This window comes from Nyctereutes procyonoides, unplaced genomic scaffold (genome assembly GCF_905146905.1).
Source record: "Nyctereutes procyonoides isolate TBG_1078 unplaced genomic scaffold, NYPRO_anot_genome, whole genome shotgun sequence".
NCBI classification, from domain to species: domain Eukaryota; kingdom Metazoa; phylum Chordata; class Mammalia; order Carnivora; family Canidae; genus Nyctereutes; species Nyctereutes procyonoides.
The window spans coordinates 6,818,385-6,839,319 of NW_026575037.1; the positions used below are offsets into that span (position 1 = coordinate 6,818,385).

Below are 20,935 nucleotides of genomic sequence, written 5' to 3' on the forward strand. Positions count from 1 at the left end.
GAGTTCACACAAGTTTTCTTCTCAAACACCTTATTAAAGAAAGGGAACCCGAAGTAACTCAAACGGCTCTGGAAAACCATTCCACTACTTTCTTCCATATATTCCAAGTTAGGCCACTGGGAACAAAATAATTACAAGATTGGTAATAGAATATTTTAAATAGATTCGGTTTTTACTCTGTAAACCTCATTATTGCATGGGTTATGTAAGGGAGGCAAATGTTTCCTTTGAGTGCCTGCCTCAGTTAATAGCTCCTGCCTAGAGCAGGATATTGAGAAAATTCAGAAGCTGCATTTGGCCCATAGAGGGAAAAGTATCACAGTTACTTAATATTCACTCAAATTAACAGTTGCAATTAAATACAGTTTATCATCCTGTAAAGATTTCCCTGTTCAGAAAAGTATGGAATCGATTGTAGTGTTTTTACTTTTTCTCCACCTTTGAATCTGTTAAACATGTACCCCAGTTTTTGCTCAAAGAATTGGCAGGCTATCTGGCAAATGCTAATCTCAGAACTGCACTCTATCTGCTTAATACAACAGAAGGATTTCTTGTAGGAGAAAAAATGATGCTCTACTTGGCATTAGAGCATACGCTGGGTGCTTGTTAACTCAATCTCCTTTGCCTTGGGATCATGGGTAAATTACATAACCTGTACTTCATTTTCTATATCACACATAACAGTAATACAAGCCCCTGGTTATAATACAAGGCTGGTGGCATTATGGATGGCGATGACAATATCTGAGAAAGAGCATCACATTCCAAGGGAAAAAGGTCAACCCAGCATCTCTGAAAGGTGGAGGGGTTGGGGAGTGCTGAAGTAGCAGAATGAGTCGCTCTGGCTGTACTTAAAATGATGTTGCTGTTTTCTTTTTAGATTCCTTTTTAATTGAAAGCATTGGTCATCCCTTTGTTGAAACTATCTGTGCACATTTTTGTGCTCTTATTGCTTTACTCCTTGTTCGGATTTGTTATGAGACTGGCATCTGTGAGGGGGTTACTAGGTAGGGAGGACCAATTACAGTTGCTGCCTTTGGAGTTTGTTTCCAAGACAAAAGGTCATGGATGGTGTCAAGGCCTTCTAGATTATAATTATTCCTTCTTTAAAAAAATATTTTATTTATTTATTCATGAGAGACACAGAGGAAGAGAGGCAGAGACATAGGCAAAGTGAGAAGCAGGCTCCCCACAGGGAGCCTGATGCGGGACTCGATCCCAGGACGCCGGGATCACGACCTGAGCCAAAGGCAGATGCTCAACCATTGAGCCACCCAGGTGTCCCTAAATTATAATTATTCCTATTTAGTGTTTTGGAATTTTATATCCATATGGGTAAAAGGAAGGAATATTGACTTACACGAATTATTTAATGAGAAATCTGGAATTCATTGTCACTAGATAAAATTCCAAATCTTATTATTTTAGTGCTGGAAGAAACTACAGAGACTTAAATTTTACTTTCTCCATTTGTAGATGGCAGAGAGGCCAGGCAGGAGGGCACAACTCATGGGAACCGGACCAGGGCTTTGGCCGTGGGGATGGCCATGGTGCAGGAGCTATTTCTCAGGTAGAGAATCAACAGAATTTGGTGACCCTGTGGGTTAATGAGCGAGGGTGGTGAGAAGATAGAAGACTTGAGAATATGGGGATATTTTGACCTTTACAGGCTGAACAGTAGGTTATAACTGTAGGCATCTCTGCCAGACCCACTTCTACCTACACTGATCTTGCACATCTATGTTCCCACTTTCTTTGCCTGGAGGTGCAGTTGTCAGCTTGTTAGGCCCAGTGGTGAGATGAGACTGACTTTTCTCTCATGAATTCACTTCACAGATACTTAGTGAGCTCCTACTATGTGGTTAGCACTGCTCACCTCTGAGGATGTAAAGGTAAGATATGGTGCCTGCCCTTGGGGAATTTATAGTCTAACGGAGAAAACAGATGGGTAAACAAGTGTGATAAAGTGTATGGTATGACAGCCAGAGGTACATCAGGGTTTTTCCACCTTAGCACTATTGACGTTTTATATAGGACGGTTCTCTGTCTTTGGGGGCCACCGTATGAATTGTAGGATCTTTTGCAGCACCCTGGTTTCTACCCTATGCCAATAGTTCCCCACCCTCAGTTTCAATGATGAAAAATGTCTCCAGACATGGTCAAGTATTCCATACGGACAAAATTGCTTCTAGCGCAGTACCACTGATCTCTATGTGTACCATGAGGATACAGAAGAGGTGGTAATTCTACTTGGGTGGAGTCAGAGGAGACCTAGTTTGAGCCATATAAGGAGATGGGCAGGTGATCCTCAGGTGGGTGTCAGGACCTGAGCCTTCCCACCAGAGGGGGCAGTAGAGAAGGCAGTATTTCATTCTTGTCAGATCCTTGACAAATTGGCAAAAGAGATCAGAGAAGTAGGTGGCCCAAGAAATGAAAAGTCTTTTACACCTTATAAGAGAATTTGGATTTTATAGGCAAAAGAAGCTATCAGAGCTTTGTAAGCAAGGAATAATATGGTAAGATTTGCAATTTAGAAAAGGGATTTTGAGGGCACCTGGGTAGCTCAGCAGTTGAGCATCTGCCTTTGGCTCAGGTCATGATCCCGGGGTCCTGTGCATGATCCTGGAGTCCCGGGATTGAGTCCCACATCAGGCTCCCTGCATGGAGCCTGCTTCTCCCTCTGCCTATGTCTCTGCCTCTCTTTCTCTGTCTCTCATGAATAAATAAATAAATCTTTTTTATTTTATTTTATTTTATTTTATTTATTTATTTATTTATTTATTTATTTATTTATTTATTTATGATAGTCACAGAGAGAGACAGAGAGGCAGAGACACAGGCAGAGGGAGAAGCAGGCTCCATGCACCGGGAGCCCGACGTGGGACTCGATCCCGGGTCTCCAGGATCGCGCCCTGGGCCAAAGGCAGGCGCCAAACCGCTGCGCCACCCAGGGATCCCAATAAATAAATCTTTTAAAAAATAGAAAAGTGACTTTGTCGACAAGATTGAAGGTGAATTGAAATGGGCAGAGGATGGAGGTAGAGAGACTGGTGAGGAGACTCTTCCAATAACCCAGGGGAGAGGGGAGATATGGGTTATGTTTTGATGACAATGTGGTGACTCCTAATACTCTCTGGTCAAAGTAACTGGGTGAGTGGGGCTGATGTCTAACTGAGGGGATCAAGGGAAGGAAAAACTTTTGTTTAAAGGTAGGTAGGGACAGTAAGTTCGGTGTCAGATATATTGAGCTAGCAGTGTCCATAGCATATCTGACTGAAAATGCACAGAGACACTCGAATATTTAGAGTTGAAGCTCAGGACAGATGGTGACCAAGATCCTCATCTTTCACCATGGCTGACTGGCAGCAGCCTCCTCTGCTGGGTCCTCGAGACACATAAGCATAGACTTTCCAACCAATGTGCTCTGTTGCTGCCTTGAACTTTGGGCCCTAACCGGCTAGGTCTTCTACTTGACCAGTTTAGTTAGATGCTTTGTAAGCATTGAAGGTCCTCTTGGCTCTTTCCTTTAGAACTTAACAAGTTGATCAGAAAAATAAAAGTCAGATGGCTTGATCCTAGGCTCTGTGTCCTTAGATTTTGACTTATAGTCAAGAGCAGAGCTGGCCTCAGCTAACCACTTCATACTTCCTTACCTCAAGCTCCATCATAGTGCCCACTTGGCCTTTCTGGGATAAGGCTGTTCCTCGACTGTAGGTTAATCTTCTATCCCAAATCAGGAGGTATTCCTGATTGCCAACTGGGAGGGAAGATAGAGAGCCAGTGAAAGAGAACAGAGCACATGGAAAAGTGATCATAAGCAGTTTTGGCTCCATAATATTTCAATTTAGAATTTATTCCCATCACATGGTTCATTTCCTATTTCTGGTGGCTTATGTGCCTGAGGATACTATTTTGTATATTACCTTGTTTCAGTGTTGGAGGGGATGGTGGGGGAAGGAAAGAGAGAAAAGGGACGGAGGGTGAGAGCGATATTGAGAACCTAGGGCAGTGCTTCCAATCTTTGCCCATTATGGCAAACAGAAAAGATAGTGTTTGACTAGCATCCTGGGGCAAATGAAAGGTCTCTATGAAGGACTTGGTGATAAAATTATATCTTTGATATATAATCGTGGTGAAAATAAAAATGCAAAGTGTTAGGGATTCAATATCAGGAGGTTTGTATACTGATAAAATATTTTTAGTTTTAAAAAAGAATCTTGAAATGGGTGAGGGGATAAAAGTTATAAACTTCTGGTTATAGAATAAATAAATTATGGATATGTCTAGTACAGCACGGTGACTCTAATTAATAGTACTATATTGTGTTAGAGAGTAAATCTTAAAAGTCCTCATTACAAGAAAAGTTATTTTTTTGAACTATGTATGGGAATGGATGCTAACTATATAAGACTTATTGTGGAGCTTATTTGCAATATATACCAGTGTTGAATCATTATGTTGTACACCTGAAACCAATGTTATTGTTAACTATATCTCAAAAGTACACTTTATTTTTAATTTTTTTATTTATTTATGACAGTCACACACACACACACAGAGAGAGAGAGAGAGAGAGAGAGAGAGGCAGAGACACAGGCAGAGGGAGAAGCAGGCTTCATGCACCGGGAGCCCGATGTGGGACTCGATCCCGGGTCTCCAGGATCACACCCTGGGCCAAAGGCAGGTGCCAAACCGCTGCGCCACTCAGGGATCCCCACTTTATTTTTTTAAAAAGATTTTATTTGACAGAGAGAAAAAAGTGTGTTCACATGCATGTCAATGAGGGGCAGGAGCAGAAGGAGAGGGAGAGAGAGAATCTCCAGCAGACTCGGTGCTGAGCACAGAGCCCGATGTGGGGCTCCAACTCAGGACCCTGAGATCATGACCCCAGCTGAAATCAAGAGTCAGATGCTCGACTGACTGAGCCACCCAGGGGCCCCAAGTACATTTTATTTTTTTTTAAAAGATGTATTTATTTTTAGAGACTAGAGAGAGAGGGGTAGAGGGAGAGAGAGAGAATCTCGGACTCCCAGCTGAGCACAGAGCTGGATGCTGGGCTGGATCTTACCACCCTGAGATCATGACCTGAGTGGCAACCAAGAGTTCCTCGTCTAACCAACTGAGCCACCCAGGTGCCCCTAAAGTACACATTAAATGAGAAAAAATATTCATGAGCTTGCTTCCACAAATATAAATCTTTTGAAATGGTGACATAAAATTTCTAATAAAAACGTTTAACTTTTAAAACATTTGTTACCATCGGTGAGAAATGTGTTCGCGCAATATTTTAAAAAGATTTATTTATTTGAGAGGGGGAGAGAGAGGGCCCAGCCTGCATGAGTGGGGGAGGGGCAGAGGGCGAGAATCTTGGAGCCGACTCCCTGCTGAGCACCAACCTCCAAGTGGGCTTGAACTCCTGATCCCTGAGATGGTGACCTGAGCCAAAACCAAGAGTAGGCCGCTTTTCAAGTTTTTATTTATTTTCCAGCTTTGAGGTATAGTTGACAAAGATTATATATATATCTGAGGGGTACAACGCAGTAATTCAGTCTACATGGTGAAATGCTTAAAAAGTTTTTAAAGCCATTTTTACCACCACTTACAAATTTACACAAGTTAAAGAATCCAGTATCTTTGCCTTCATCCAGAAAGGTGATTTTGACGTTTCTTGTGATGATGCGAAGGCATGTCAAATCCAGTCTGCCTCTTTGGTCAGGAACATTTCAGGAAAACGAGGGAACTTTGGGGAGCAGTAAGCACCGCCCAGCCGCAGCTGGAGTGGAAGCTGCAGGAGTGCGGGGTGGAGCCCCGGCCCCGCCCCCCCGGCCCCGCCCCGCCCCCGGCCCCGCCCCCGGCCCCGCCCCTCGCGCCGCGCAGCCTCTTTTGGGGCCCTCCCAGGGACCTTCATCCTCAGGTCCTCAGCCGCAGGGCGGCCCTGAAGCGGTAGATCCTTCAGCACCAGCCCCGGGAGCCTGTCAGTGAGTGTTGAAGGGCCCTTACATTAATACCTGGGGGCCTGCGGGCGTGGCAGCTGACCCCACCCACTTGGTTGCCTCCGACAAGGCTGGGTGGAGGCTCCTTCGGGCCCGAGGCACCCAGCTCCTGTTTTCCCCATGAGCCCTGAAGCTGCCCTCGTGGCCTGGGAAAATCAGTACTAGACTTCACATCTGTAACGTATCCGTGGCACGTGGGGTGGGAAACTGCCCCGGAGTGGCGGTTCTCAGGTTCTCACGTTAGCATGCATCAGAATCACCTGGAGGGCTTGTTAGCACCTTGCTGGCCTCACCACGCTCCCCCGCCACCGTTTCTGATTCAGCAGGTCTGGGCTGGGACCTGAGATTTGACATTGGCTAACAGGTTCTCAGGTTATGCCGTTGCTCTGGAATCACACCTTGAAAACCTCAGTCATAGAGATTAACCAAAAGTGTTTTCTAAATACTCGCTGTAAAGCAGCCCCTTCTCACTCCCTTACCTTGGTTTATTTTTCTTAAGAGCAATTATTATTACTTGATGTTATATATTTGTCTGCTTTTGCTTGTCCTTGGTAAGCTGAAGGATACTTGTTGCTTATATCAACATGCTTTTTTGGAAGGCAGCAGCCGAAGCTGAAAACATGAGAGTGAAAAAGGTCACTCAGGCAGAAGGGGAACAACAAAAAGGAGAAGGAACAAGGAGAGACTGTGGGGTATGCGGGCATTTAATATCAGAAAAGGATATAGAGCAGAAAGCGGGGCAGTCAACCCACTGAGGAGAGATTTTCACCAAAGGAGAGGACACCAAGAGTAAACATCAGAGATAATCTAAGATGGAAAGACTGACAGATCTTTAAGATTTGTCAATTATGAGATTTGTTATTGACGATTTTGGTAAAAGTAACTTAAGAAAGCTGTGCAGAGTAGCAGGCTCCTTGCTTAGTGAATGGTGGTTGAAAGAGTGGGGGAAAAATGCGTGTGGACTGTTTATTCAAGGATTTGGCCATGCAGGAATGGCTACAGAGGTATACAGGTCAAAAGAATTTTCTGTCTCCCACTCCCTGTGTTTTTGTTGTGTAAGATAAAAAAGATTAGAGCATAGTTTTTTTTTGTGATAGGAAAGGAGTCCACAAGGAGATGTTGAATATCCAGGACTGGGTAATCCTAGCCAAAGGTTATGGTCCTAGAGGACTTGGGGGATAGACTCAGGAGTGGACTGGATGGGTAAGGCAGCCCCTCACCTGCTGAGACCAGGGGGAAAGATGAGAGCCAGGGCTGGTTTAGAGGCTTGGATTGGAGTTGAGGATGTTCATACATGAAAGGCTTCATGTTCTCTGGGAGTCCAAGCAAAGTCATTTTCTAGTGGTGAAGCAGGAGTGGATAAAAAGTGTAGGAGGGCTGGTCAAGGTTGGACTAATTGCTGTGGGAAATAGAACACAATAGTGGCATCAAATGTTCCCAAATTGGGCATAATGTCAAAAAAATTTGGGAGGCAGGAATGCTATATTGGTTCTGTCATGAGCTTTGGTTCACCCACTCCCTGTTTATCTACAGATCCTCTCATTCCTGTCACAAGGCAATATTCAAGCTGCAGAAGCTTAAAAACACAACCACACACACACACACAAACTCTTTCCTGGCTGTTTTCTAAGACAGCAATACTGTAGGAGCAGCTGCAATTGAAACACCCCCCCCCCCCCCAGATGCAAGCTGGGCTAGGAGGTGGCCAGCTGGAGCCAGCTAATTACCAGAATGAACTGAGCATCACCATAGGCAGCAGGGTGGAAAATACATTCGTCTAACTCACAGAACTGTCTGCTTGTGCTTAATTAATGGCAGGATTCCAAGGAATGAACTCAACAAACAACCCACTAAGTCTTTCTGTTTTGTGTAACAACAAAAGCAAACAAACCAACAAAAACAACTCCAGGTCTGGGGAGCAGAGGCATCTCACGAGTGAGAGACAGGGCTTGTCACCCTATTCCCAGAACTAAATCAGATCCTGGATTCAGAGCCTCTTGGGTGTAGCCCAGATATTCTTAAGGATGCTGCCAAGACACTGTCCCTAAGCCTCCCAGACTTTTGTCCCAGCTTTTCCCCAAAGGCCTTGTGATCCTTTTAGGATAACTGCTCTGAAGAAAAGGACGTTTTCTTTTTTCAGTGACGATCACTTGCTAGTTCTAAACCGACACTGATTTCTGGGACCAAAAATGTCACTGTTTGCCATTAACATTCTGAGCTTGTAGGGGTTAGGTGATGAATTCCAGGCCAGGTTCACCTTGGGATAGGGCTGGTGGGACTGTGAGTTCATGCTGTGGTCATGTACCCTACTTGCCAAGTGAATAGCTGGAATAGGAATCTCAGCAACTGACAATTCTTGTGATGGCACATTCACTCATTAAGCGAGGGTTATTCTGGTTGGAAATGCCAATTGGAGGGCTAAATAATACATCAAAACCATTACCATATACCTGGAGAATTGCAGAGCCGAGTGTCATCATCAAAGGCATGGAAGATGCTGGTGTGATTGTTCCCACCTCATTCCCATTCACTTCCCAGGTTAGACACCACAAAGGGCAGTGCATTATTGTAAACCCAAGCCAGCGATGGCTCTAATTGCAGCTACTCTTTAATGGGATCTCCTTACCCGAGTAACTCAAACAGCCCCTGACACTTGGTTTGGAGTTATTGATCTGGGATTTAGCTCCAGAATATCTTTTTAAAGATCTCTCTCTCTTTTTTTTTTTCCACATTATGCACCAATACCTTTCTAGATTCAGTCATAAGTGTTCTGTTTTTATTGCCTACCACTCTTTATTTATTATTTGGCAGAAGTATTTAATTTTAAATTAGTGTAGTCGATCCTTCTCTTTTCAGTTTGTGCTTATGCATCTTGTTTAGGAACTTGTTATCCCTAAACGAATTCATTAAAAATATCACCTATGTTTATTTCCCAAAGTATAAAGTTTACTTTTCACAATTCGTTCTTTAGCCCACTTGGAAATTTTTTTTTTTCATGTGGTGTAAGTAAGGATCTAATTTTATTTTTATTCATATAGAGAGCATATTTCCCCAGTGTCATTTGCTGAATACTCCATCGTTTACCTAGTATCTTGAAATGCTCCTTCTGTCATATACCAGGTACCTCAAAGTAGAGGGCGGCCTGTTTCTAAGTTCTCTCTCTCCTGTCCATTGGTCTATTTTTCTTTCTCTACATGAGTACCACAGTCTACCACTCTTTATTATCTCTTTGTTCGTGTCTGTATATCGTTTCTTTAAAGTGGGGATCATAATTATATTTCTCTAAGAATAACTGGGAAGAAAATTAGACGCTCTTTGTGAAGAGCATCGAGTTAAGTGCTCAATATGTGGTAGTTGTTATCTCAAATAATTGGGGATGAGAATCTGGGATGGTTTTTCAATTCATTGTTCACTTCGCAGGAGTCATTCTCAAGTTACTTAGTGAAATAAGCTTTCTGAAGCTTACATGTCTGACCAAGTCTTGTCTTTTCCTGCACTTGATTCCCATTCTTCTAGGCTATGTCTAGAGGACGGGATCATTTTTCTTTAGTTATCTAAGGACTCAGTGGGCCTTTTTAACCTGAAACTGTTTTTCTTCACATCTGGGACACTTGCCTTCTTTTTAGACTCCCCAAACCCCACCACCATTCTTTCTGTCGCTTCTATGACATGTCATTCAGATGTTGGAACGTCTGGATCCATTTTTCACGTCTCATCATTCCCCTTTTTTGTTGCCGTGTCTCTTCTGCTATAAACCAGGCCATAAATCTCTTCTATTATTTGTCTTTCAGGGATTCCTCAATGTAACTGGCTCACTGATGGAACATTTTGTTCCCGGAGCTTTTTTTGGATTAACGATTAACGTCGTCGAATTTTAGATGGGAACTACAATTCACGTGTGTGCACAGGTTTTCTTTGTGATTTGTAATTCGAATTCCTCTGTTATGTTTTGGTTTGTCGTGTTTCTTTAATTAGATTGGACATTTTGAGGTCATTCTGTCGTGCCTCTCTTTCTGTACCTCTTAAACTGTTTTTCTGGTTTTCAAGGACTTTATACAACACGTGGCTCGTTCCACCTGTCCAGTTAGCACATCCCCAGGCTATTTCTTCAAATCCATTGTCTTCAGTTTCCCAGCTCAGTTTGCTTGCAGTGGCACCTGGAAGGTTCTTCACCCTCATTCCAGAAGCTCTGGGCGCCCCACCCGCTCCGCTCCGGGAGCTCAAGGTGCCGCTGGCTCTGGAGGGATTCTCCGCCAGGCCGACAGCAGCGTCAGGCTTGCTCCATCGGAGTCTCCGCTGATCCGACCTGGGTGTCATTTTTTTTTTCCCCGCTTAAATAAGCTCTGCAGGTGGTTGGGAGGCACACGCAGGTTCAGAACCTCGGGGCCCCCTCCCCCCTCCCCCTCCCCTCCGCGCACCTGCCGGCCCCTAGGGCGCCCCCGACCCCCGCCTCGGCCCCGCCCGCCGGCCGGCGAGGTGACCTGGGAGCTTCCGGAGCCGCAGCCCCACCTCCCGTCTCCCAGTCACTTCGGAGGAGGTCGGCGCCGGGACGCCCCCGCCCGACGGGAGCCAGCGCTGCCCCGCGCGCACACCCCCCCCCCCCCGGCGGGGCCCCCGCCCCCCGCCCCCCGCCAACCGTCGCACCGGCCGCGCGCCCTCGGGGCTGGAACGCGGCGCCGCGCCGCCTGCCGGCCGCCCTCGGGCCCTGGTGCGCAGGCGCGGGGGCGCCGCGGCGCTGCTGGTCCCCGGCGGCCGGGCGGGCGGGAGAGCGCCTCGACTCCCCGGGCCCCAACGGCAGCCCCGCGCCCGCGCCCGCCCCCGCGCCCGGGGGCGACACGGGTGAGGGAGCCCGCGGCGTGGACGGCCCTCGGGGCGGCGGGCGGCGGAGCCCCCCACGGCGCTCGGGCGCTCGGGCCCCCGGGGAGAGAGGTCGGGGGCGCGGCGGGGCCCCCGGGCCCGAGCTTGGAGGGGCTGGTGGACGTGGGTGGGGGCGCGGCCGCCCCAGGCCTGGTCCCGGGGGCGCCGTCGGTGCGAGGCTGGCGGGGTCGGCTGCTACCCCCAGCAAGCCCTTGTTCGTGCTTCAGGAACAAGCGCACGAACGACAGAAACCGGGCCCGGAACGTGGACTTCCAGACCCACCAGCCGGGGGCAGGGTCGTCAGCGCGGCTTGATGATGCAGAGTGTGAACTGTCACGATTTTGCTTCAGCTTTGTCGGCTTTAGAAGTCGCGTTTTGGTTGTTTCTAGTAGGCCACTGTTGATCCTTTTAGCTCCACCCCCCCCCCCCCCCCCCGCCCCAACACACAGCCTGGACGGGCCTGCTTTTCTCATGACCAACGTTTCTATCTTGCCTCTGGTAGGGTGCCATGTCCGAACAGGAGCGCATACAGGAATGCCTGAGAAAAGAAATAAGGTCACTTCTCATTTCCACCAAAGACGGTTTGACCCCGCAGCAGCTGGAAAAGGAGTACCTTCTGATGGTTGGCAACCACTTACCACTCCGAATCCTTGGCTATCGGTCCACCATGGAGCTGGTGTTGGACATGCCTGACGTTGTCACTGTCTCTCCCTGTGGGGATGGTTCTATAATACTGAGAGGTAAGCTTAGGATTTAAGGTCTTCAAGCAAGAAACACGCAGTAAGGCATCATCCTAGCAAATAAGTGGGTGATGGGGTGAGCACAGGGTGATGTATGGGATAGTTGGATCATTATTTTGTACACCTGAAGCTAATATGGCCCTGGTCTTTACTGACCGGAATTAAAAACTTGGAAGGAACTGTCGTAGCAGTTATCCTGCATATTAGCAGTTCTGCATCCCAGGGAGAGGATTTTAATATTTTGAGAGGGGTGGGGAGGGTTCATGGTTACTTTTGAGGTTGCGGGCAGAGTGAAAGCTATAGCAAAATCAAGAAATCTTTCCCCAGAAAAACGTGCATTCACAAAAACTACACTTTTACATACAATTTCAGGTTATCACCGTCTTAAATTGTGAGAAGCATAACAATGGGGAAAACATGAACTCATGTTTTAAATTTCATGGGTCACAAAGCATTGCAGGGAAGTTCATCTTGAGAGATTCAGATATTACAGCGGTCAGCAGTGATGCTAAATATTGTGCTTTATCTTTTTGTCCACATCCTCTGGTAGAGGAGCTAACCACTGGTTATGGAAACTACAAGAAATGAAGGAACCAAGGGTTCACATTTTTCATGCTACCTAGATACACAGCTCCTTAAGAGAGTTAAAGATTGTCTCTGTAATCACAGATGCAAAGGATGAAGGAGTTAAATTTTCACCTAAATATGATTTTTTTTTCACACCTCCTTAGCCATTCCAGATGAATCCACCAAAGGAATAGCAAATTTAGTGGCAAAACAGAGGAGCAGCCATAAGGTTCGAAACTCCATGCAGAAGGGAAGGGCCAGTGTTTGCTCTGGGTCGAGCTCCCATCGGCGAGTACCTTACCGAGGAAGGGTGCCCCCCATTCTTCCAGCAGTTGTGAAGAGTGAGTTGAAAGACCTCTTGGCGTTATCTCCCGTTCTCCTTTCTGATTTTGAGAAGGCATTTGCCAGACGATTTGGACGTTCATTCCAGTACGTGCAGTATGGATTCCTCTCTCTGTTTGAAGTGCTTAATGCTGCCTCGGATGTCATTTCTGTAGAGCAGACCAGAGCAGGCTCTTTGTTGATGCTAAAGAGGAGCATATCAGAGGAAAAGCAGAGAGGATGGCCAGCAGGTAAGCATGTTAGTGTTAGTTACTGTATTGTGGGTTAGCAGTTCTTGAGCAGTCATGGCTGCAGTAGAAGTACTTAATGCCCAAGCTCCCAGAGTTTGTTGAAGTTGCATCCTGGCTCTCAGACTTGCTGGCTGAGTCATCTTGCACAGGTTACTTAAAACGTCCAAGGCTTAGTTTCTTCCTCTTTAGAATAGGAATAATAATACTTGCCTCTTGTAGCTGTGTTGAGGATTAACTGAGATGACGTCTGAAAAGTGCCTGGCGTTTAATAAGGTTATAGTAAGTGGTAGCTGTTATTATAAAAACACAAGATCTGCTTTTTCTGAAACACTGTGAATGAACATGAGTCCTATGTGTTTGTGTAAAGATATCATGTGGAAAATGAAGAGTTTAAAAAATTATACTAGTCAGTAGCATTTGCCATCTGATTTTTGCTGATGCAGATCTTTGGTATCTGAAAAGATCACTGAAATAATTTATATAGTGTAGTGATAACCACCTTAATTAGCATTTGACCTTGGTTTCTCATTGCTACACCATAGAAAGGTGAATAACCCAATCTTAGAGATAAGGACAAGAAAGCTCAGGAAAGTTAAATGACTTTTCCAAAGTCACATGCTAGAAAAATATTACAGCCACGGTTAGATACTCAGCTCTTAATACTGTTCATCCTGTGCTTTTCTTTTTAATTTTTAAAATTTATTTTTTAAAGATTTTATTTATTTATTCATCTGAGACACAGAGGGAGAGACATAGGCAGAGGGAGGAGAAGCAGGCTCCATGCAGGAGCCCGATGTGGGACTCGATTCCGGAACTCTGGGATCGTGTCCTGAACCGAAGGCAGATGCTCAGCTGCTGAGCTACCCAGGCGTCCCTTTAAGGTTTTTTTTTTTTTTTAAAGATTTTATTTGAAAGAGAGCAAGTGAGAGAGCACAAGCAAGGGGAGCTGGAGAGGGAGAAGCAGGCTCCCTACTGAGCAGGGAGCTCAGCTTCAGGCTCATGACCTGAGCTTAACCTGCTGAGCCACCCAGGTGCTCCTCATCCAGTACTTTTCTTACCCAATCATTGTCCCTCCTGTTTTTGGTTTTTATATATATGTTTATGGAAGTACAGTTGACCTGCAACATTACTTTAGTTTCAGGTGAGCAACAGTGATTTGACAACTTTGTACTTAAGCTGTGCTCACCATGGTGTAGCTGCGAAGTTGTTACCATACCATTGACTGTATCCTCTATGCTGTACCTTTCATTCCTGAATCACTGTCTCTCTCAAAGACCCAAAAGACCAATGTGATCATTTGTATAGTGCCTTACTAGACCCTTGACAGTACAGAATCTATACACTGAGCCTGTTTGGGGGGAGTTTCTATGCCTTTCCAGTGATTTTGCTTTTTCTCTAAAATCTGAATTTAGATTAATGTAGATGAAACCATGAGAAAGTCCTAAGTGTAGAAACCGGTACTTAAACTGTGATATAGGAAGTATAATTTGATGAAGATACCTACAGTGTTTACATGTTCTGGTCAGGGAAGACTGCAGGGACCAGTGAGTGTTTTGAGTTGAGCCCTGGACCATCAATACAGTCAGTATTCTTGAATTGCTCAAACTTAGGGACACAAACTCATCATGCTGTTAAACCTTCAAGAAGTTGACCTGTAGAAAGCAGTTTGCCAACATACTGAATGGGGGAAGTGATATTCCTTCTTAGTGACCAGATTGCTCATGTTTCCCACCCGGAGACCCTTCTTCCTGTCATCAGGATATATTGGAAACAATTTTGTGTGTGAGTGAGCTTGATCTTACGGTAAAGAACTAGGCTGTAATGAAGTCTAACGATAAATTGTTCGTGTTGTACATCAGCATATATCTCTCCAGTGCTAATTCCCTCCTTACAAATCTTGAAGGAAAAAAAATCTGTACTCCAGAAAATCCTTTATTTTATAGCTGTTTTATCCTCCTTCCCTGCCCCCATACTACTAGGTGATTGTCTGGCTTGAGAAACATATTTTTAAGATTTTATTTATTTGAGAGAGCATGTGAGAGCACGAGTGAGGGGAGGGACAGAGGGACAAGTGGACTCGCTGCTGAGCAGTGAGCCTGACATGGGACTCAATCCAGGACCCTGAGATCAACCGACTGAGCTACCCAGGAGCCCTGAGAAGCATAGTTTTAAGCAGACTCCTTATTCAGAGACTTTTTGGCCTCCCAAGCAGGATACAGCTTTTTGGGTTTTTACCTATTGAAACTTGCCTCTCTCTAATTATACTCAGGTGGCCTTAAGTGGAGTTTTTAGGTAGCCCCAACCTTTTCAGTAACATACTTATGAGCCTCATGGTTTTCTTCAATAGCTGACTCCTTTTTTCCATTGTATGTAAATTTTATTTGGCAATATGAAAGTATAAGCATACTTTCCTTAGTTATTTCCAAGTTGAGGACAGTTAGGTCACAGTAGCCTCTTTATATAACTACCAGAAAATAAAGTAGAAATTGTGATAACTTTTCTCTGCTTTTCTTTTTATTCACAAAAGGAGGTAAAATGTTTACTCAGCCTTTTAGAATGAAACAACAAGGCTCATACTCCACAGGCTCCCCAGTTGCAAAGGCTTGCTTTTCGCAACCTACTTCAAACATTGAACCACCAAAGCAAATATTGAATGCAGAAAAGAATTTTAAGTCAAATGTAGTAGAGACTTCAAGGCCGAATCACACTGAAAAATTAAACCAGGTAAGTTATCTGATTTGGGGATATAAATACACCAAAAATGTGTTTAAATTCAGTGTTTTTTTTTTTTTTTTATTACTTAGATCTGATGGAAAAGATCATCTTTTAAAATTCAAGTCCTTTCAGATTTAGCTTCAGCATTTTCTATGGTTTTGGGGATTATTAGCTAATAAGAGGTGGAGTGAGAAAAGAGCAGTTTTATCAGTTCATATGATTTCTACAATAGGTTTCCCCTCCTGTTTGAAAGTAGTGTTCCTCTGAAACCTGTTGAAGTTGAAATGGTGTAAACAAAGCAAAGAAGCAATTACCATTAATTTATATGGAAAACATTTTGAGCATTCCCAGACCTTCAAAATAATCTCTAGTGGGCTTTTCTGATACCTTATGACATATCTTGGTAATGGTTTTTCTGATACCTTAAGTACACATCTTGCTAATTGTGGAGATAAAGCACAGTTGAAAGCTATGGAGGTTTGATGCTCAATATAGTTCTTGCAGGAGGAGGTTGGCAGTGCCGCTCTTGCTCAGAGTACACACTACACTGCCTCTATAACTACTCACTGAAAAACAAATGCTGGATGCTGGCTTCACTTTTGGCCTTTTTTTTTTTTTTTTCTAAAAGTGAAAATCCTCTTTTGATTCTTTGGGTTAGCAAAAACAAGAACTAACCCAATATCCTTCATAAAAACAAAGTGGCATAGTGTGAACTTTTGAAAAGCGAGGGATACTTGTACTTTCTGCAGATGACCCCCAAATCTCTCTCTAGTTCCAGCTTCTCACCAAAATCCTAAAAGTGTATTTGCAACTTTAACTCATGAATATCGTTACTTGAATGGTTGGCCCTGAGCGCTGCAGTGCTGGTATTTTTTTTTTTTTTTAACTATGTATACAATGAAGGATTTTTGAATAAAAGCTACTAGAATATAACCAACAAAAGCTCATTAAATTAGCAAGATAGCAACTTTTTTCATATCTAAAAATTATATTTTATTTAAATTCAGTTAACATGTATGTGTATTATTTCAGAGGTAGAGTTCAGTGATTCATCAGTCTTACATAACGCTCAGTGCTCATTACATCAAGTGCCTTCCTTAATGCCCATCACCCAGTTACCCCATTCCCCCACCCCGTCCCCTCCAGCATCCCTCAATTTGTTTCCTATGGTTCAGTCTCTTATAGTTTGTCTTCCTCTCTGATTATGTCTTTGTTTTATTTTTCCATTCCTCCCTCTATGTTCCTCTATGCTGTTTTGTTTCTCAAATTCCATCTATGAGTAAAATCATATGATAATTGTCTTTTTCCAATTGACTTATTTTACTTTTCATAGTATCTTCTAGTTCCATCCACATCATTGCAAATGGCAAGCTTTCATTTTTTGATGGCTGAGTAATATTCCTGTGTGTGTGTGTGTGTGTGTGTGTGTGAGAGAGAGAGAGAGAGAGAGAGAGAGAGAGAGAGAATGAATGAGAATAGACCACATCTTCTTTATCCATTCATCTGTTGATAGACATTTGGGCTCTTTCTGTAGTTTGGCTACTGTGGACATTGCTGCTATCATCATTGGGGTTCGGGTGCCCCTTTGGATCACTACATTTGTATACCTAGAAGTGTAATTGCTGGGTCATAGGGTAGCTCTATTTTTAACTTTTTTTTTTAAATTTAAAGATTGTATTTATTTATTTGACAGAATGCATACAAGCAGGGGAAGTGGCAGGGAGAGGGAGAAGGAAAGGGAAAAGCAGGCTCTCTGAGCTGGGAGCCCGAGGCAGGACTTGATCCCAGGGTCCTGGATCATGACCTGAACTGAAGGCAGACGCTTAACTGATTAAGCCATCCAGGCACCCTTTATTTTTAACTTTTTGAGGAACCTCCATACTGTTTGCGGAGTAGCTGTACCAATTTGTGTTCCCACCAACAGTGTAAAAGGATTCCCCTTTCTCCACATCCTTGCCAACATCTGTCATTTCCTGATTTGTTAATTTTACCCATCAGACTGGTGTGAGGTGGGTATCTCATTGTAGTTTTGATTTGTGTTTAGCTGATGCCCGGTGATGTTGAGCATTTTATCATGTGTCTGTTGGCCATTTGTATGTCTTTGGAGAAATGTCTGTTTATGTCTTCTGCCCATCTCTTGATTGGATTATTTGTTCTTTGGGTGTTGAGTTTGATAAATTCTTTATAGCTTTTTGGATACTAGCCCTTTATCTGATAAAACATTTGTAAATATCTGCTCCTATTCAGTTGGTGTTTTTTTTTTTGTTTTGTGGATTGTTTCCTTTGTTATGCAAAAGCTTTTTATCTTGATGAGGTCCTGGTAATTAATTTTTGCCTTTGTTTCCCTTGTCTTTGGAGAGGTGTCTAGCAAGAAGTTGCTACAGCCAGGTTGCTGCCTGTGTTCTCCCCTATGATTTTAATGTATTCCTGCTCACATTTAGGTCTTGCATCCATTTTGAGTTTATTTTTGGGTATGGTGTAAGAAAACGGTCCAGTTTCATTCTTCTGCATGTGGCTGTCCAATTTTCCCAACACTATTTGTTGAAGAGACTTTTTTTCTTATGGATATTCTTGCCTGCTTTGTTGAAGATTAGTTGACGATAGAGTTGAAGGTGTGTTTGTGAGTTCTATATTCTGTTCCATTGATCTATGTGTCTGTTTTTGTGCCAGTACCATACTGTCTTGATAATTACAGCTTTGTAATCGAGTTTAAAGTCTGGAATTGTTATGCCACAGCTTCGGTTTTCTTTTTCAACATTACTTTGGCTATTCAGGGTCTTTTCTGGTTCCAAAGAAATTTTAGGATTGTTTGTTCCAGCTCTGTGAAAAAAGTTGATGATACTTTGATAGGGATTGCATTGAATATGTAGATTGCTCTGGGAAGCATAGACATTTTAACAATATTCTTCCAGTCCATGAACATGGAATGTTTTTCCATTTTTTTTGTGTATGTCTTCCTCAATGTCTTTCATGAGTGTTCTGTATTTTTCAGAATACAGATCCTTTACCTCCTTGGTTAGGATTATTCCTAGGTATCTTCTGGTTTTTGGTACAATTGTAAATGGGATTGATTGCTTAATTTCTCTCTCTTTTTAAAGATTTTAATTATTAGACAGAGAGAGAGAGAGAGAGAGAGAGAGAGCAGCAGAGGGAGAAGGAAAGGGAGAGGATGAAGCAGGTTCCCCACTGAGCAGGGAGCCCAATGTGGTCTTGATCCCAGGACCTTGGGATTATAACCTGAGCTGAAGGTAGACATTTATTTAGCTGACTGAACCACCCAGGCATCCCTTCATTTCTCCTTCTTCTATCTCATTGTTAGTGTATAGAAATGCAACTGATTTCTGTGCATTAATTTTATATCCTGTCATGTTGCTGAATTCCTATCTGAGTTCTAGCAGTTTTGGGGGGAGTCTTTTGGGTTTTTCCACATAAAGTATCATGTCTTCTGTGAAGAGTGATAATCTGAGGACTTCTCTACCTATTCTGATACGTTTTATTTCTTTTTGCGGTTTGCTGAAGCTAGGACCTTTAGTACTATGTTGAACAACAGTGGTAAGAGTGGGCATCCCTGTTGTGTTCCGGGTAAAAGCTTAGGGTAAAAGCTTTTACCTTAGGGTAAAAGCTCTCAGTTTTTCCCCGTTGAGAATATTTGCCATGGAGTTTTTGTAGATGGCTTTTATGATATTGAGGTGTGTTCCCTCTATGCCTACACTGTGGAGAATTTTAAGAAGGGATGCTATACTTTGTCAAATGCATTTTTCTGCATCTATTGAGAGGGCCATAGGGTTCTTGTCCTTTCTTTTATTAATATATCACAATGATTTGTAGATGTTGAGCCACCCTTGCAGCCCAGGAATAAATCCCACTTGGTCGTGGTAAATAATCCTTTTAATGTACTGTTGGATCCTATTGGCTAGTATCTTGATGAGAATTTTGTATCTGTGTTCATCAGGGATATTGGTCTGTAATTCTCCATTTTGGTGAGATCTTTGTCTAGTTTTGGGATCAAGGTATGCTGGCCTCATGCAGCTGTTTCTATTTTTTGAAACAGCTTTAAAAGAATAGATATTAATTCTTTAAATGTTTGATAGAATTCCCCTGGGAGGACATTGGGCCCTGCGCTCTTGTTTGTTGGGAGATTTTTATTACTGCTTCAATTTCCTTGCTGGTTATGGGTCTGTTAGGTTTTTTATTTCTTTCTGTTTTAGTTCTAGTATTTTGTAAGTTTCTAGGAATCCATTTCTTCCAGATTTCTTTTGGTGTCCATTAGCATGATAAATGGTTCTCTACCCCTTCACTTTCAATCTGGTCCTATCTTTAGATCTAAAATGAGTCTCTTATAGACAGAGCAGATCAGTGGGTCTTGCTTTTTTATCTGATACCCTGTGTCTTTCGATTGGAGCATTTAGCTCATTTACATTCGGAGTAACTATTGAAAGATATGAATTTAGTACCATTGTATTACCTGTAAAGTCACTGTTTCTGTTTATTGTTTTTGTTGCTTTCTGGTCCATATTGCTTTTGGGCTCTTTTCACTTAAAGGATCCTCTTTAATATTTCTTGCAGGGGCTGGTTTAGTGATCACAAATTCTTTTAGTTTCTGATTGTCCTGAAAGCTCTTTATCTCTCCTCCTACTCAGAATGACAACTTTACTGGATAAAGTTTTCTTGGTTGCATATTTTTCTCATTTAGAACCCTGAATGTATCATGCTAGTCCTTTCTGGCCTGCCAGGTCTCTCTGAATAGGCCTGCTGCCAGCCATCTGTTTCTTCCTTTGTAGGTTAAGGACCTCTTGCCCCCCCCAAGCCGCTTTAAGGATTTTCTCTTTGTCTCTGAAATTTGTAAGCTTCACTATTACGTTGAGGTGTTAACCTATTTTTATTGATTTTTGAGGGGGGTTCTCTGTGCTTCCTGGACTTCAATGGCTATTTCCTTCTTCAGATTTGGGAAGTTCTCTGCCATAATTTGCTCTTATACACCTTATGCTCCCTACCCCTTTCTTTCCTCTTTCTCTGGGACCCTAATTATTCTAATATTGTTTCACTTTATAGTATCACTTATCTCTTGAATTCTCCCCTCATGATCTAGTAGTTTATCTCTTTTTCTCAGTTTCATGGTTCTCTGTCTTATCTTGTATATCACTGATTCATTCTTCTTTGTTTATCCTAGCAGTTAGAGCCATTTTTTTTTTAAAGATTTTATTTTTCATGAGAGACACAGAGAGGCAGAGGGAGAAGCAGGCTTCCCACAGGGAATCCCCTGTGGGACTCGATCCCAGGACCCCAGGATCACAGCCTGAGCCAAAGGCAGGCAGACACTCAACTGCTGAGCCACCCAGGCGTTCCTAGAGCCTCCATTTTGATTGCATCTCAGTAAAACCTTTTTTGATTTCTACCTGCTTAGATTTTAGTTCTTGTATTTCTCCAGAAAGAGATTCTCTAATGTCTCCTATGCTTTTTTCAAACCTAGCTAGTATCTTTAATAATCATT

At 43.3% G+C, this 20,935-nt stretch overlaps 1 protein-coding gene across 5 annotated transcripts in view; it reads left to right on the forward strand.

Annotated features, from left to right (window-relative positions):
* Window positions 1-10,745: 10,745 nt before the first annotated feature.
* TDRD5 (tudor domain containing 5) overlaps window positions 10,746-20,935 on the forward strand; it is an 83,496-nt gene continuing 73,306 nt past the window's right edge. For 3 of the 5 annotated variants that reach the window (XM_055319491.1, XM_055319489.1, XM_055319493.1), the window contains exons 1-4: window positions 10,746-10,832; window positions 11,353-11,590; window positions 12,322-12,729; window positions 15,257-15,453. In XM_055319491.1, coding sequence (XP_055175466.1) covers window positions 11,359-11,590; window positions 12,322-12,729; window positions 15,257-15,453 — 837 coding nt within the window. In that variant the 5' untranslated portion in view covers window positions 10,746-10,832; window positions 11,353-11,358. Of the gene's footprint in view, window positions 10,833-11,190; window positions 11,239-11,352; window positions 11,591-12,321; window positions 12,730-15,256; window positions 15,454-20,935 lie in introns of those variants that run through there. The other 2 variants (XM_055319492.1, XM_055319490.1) reach the window with 2 other exon arrangements.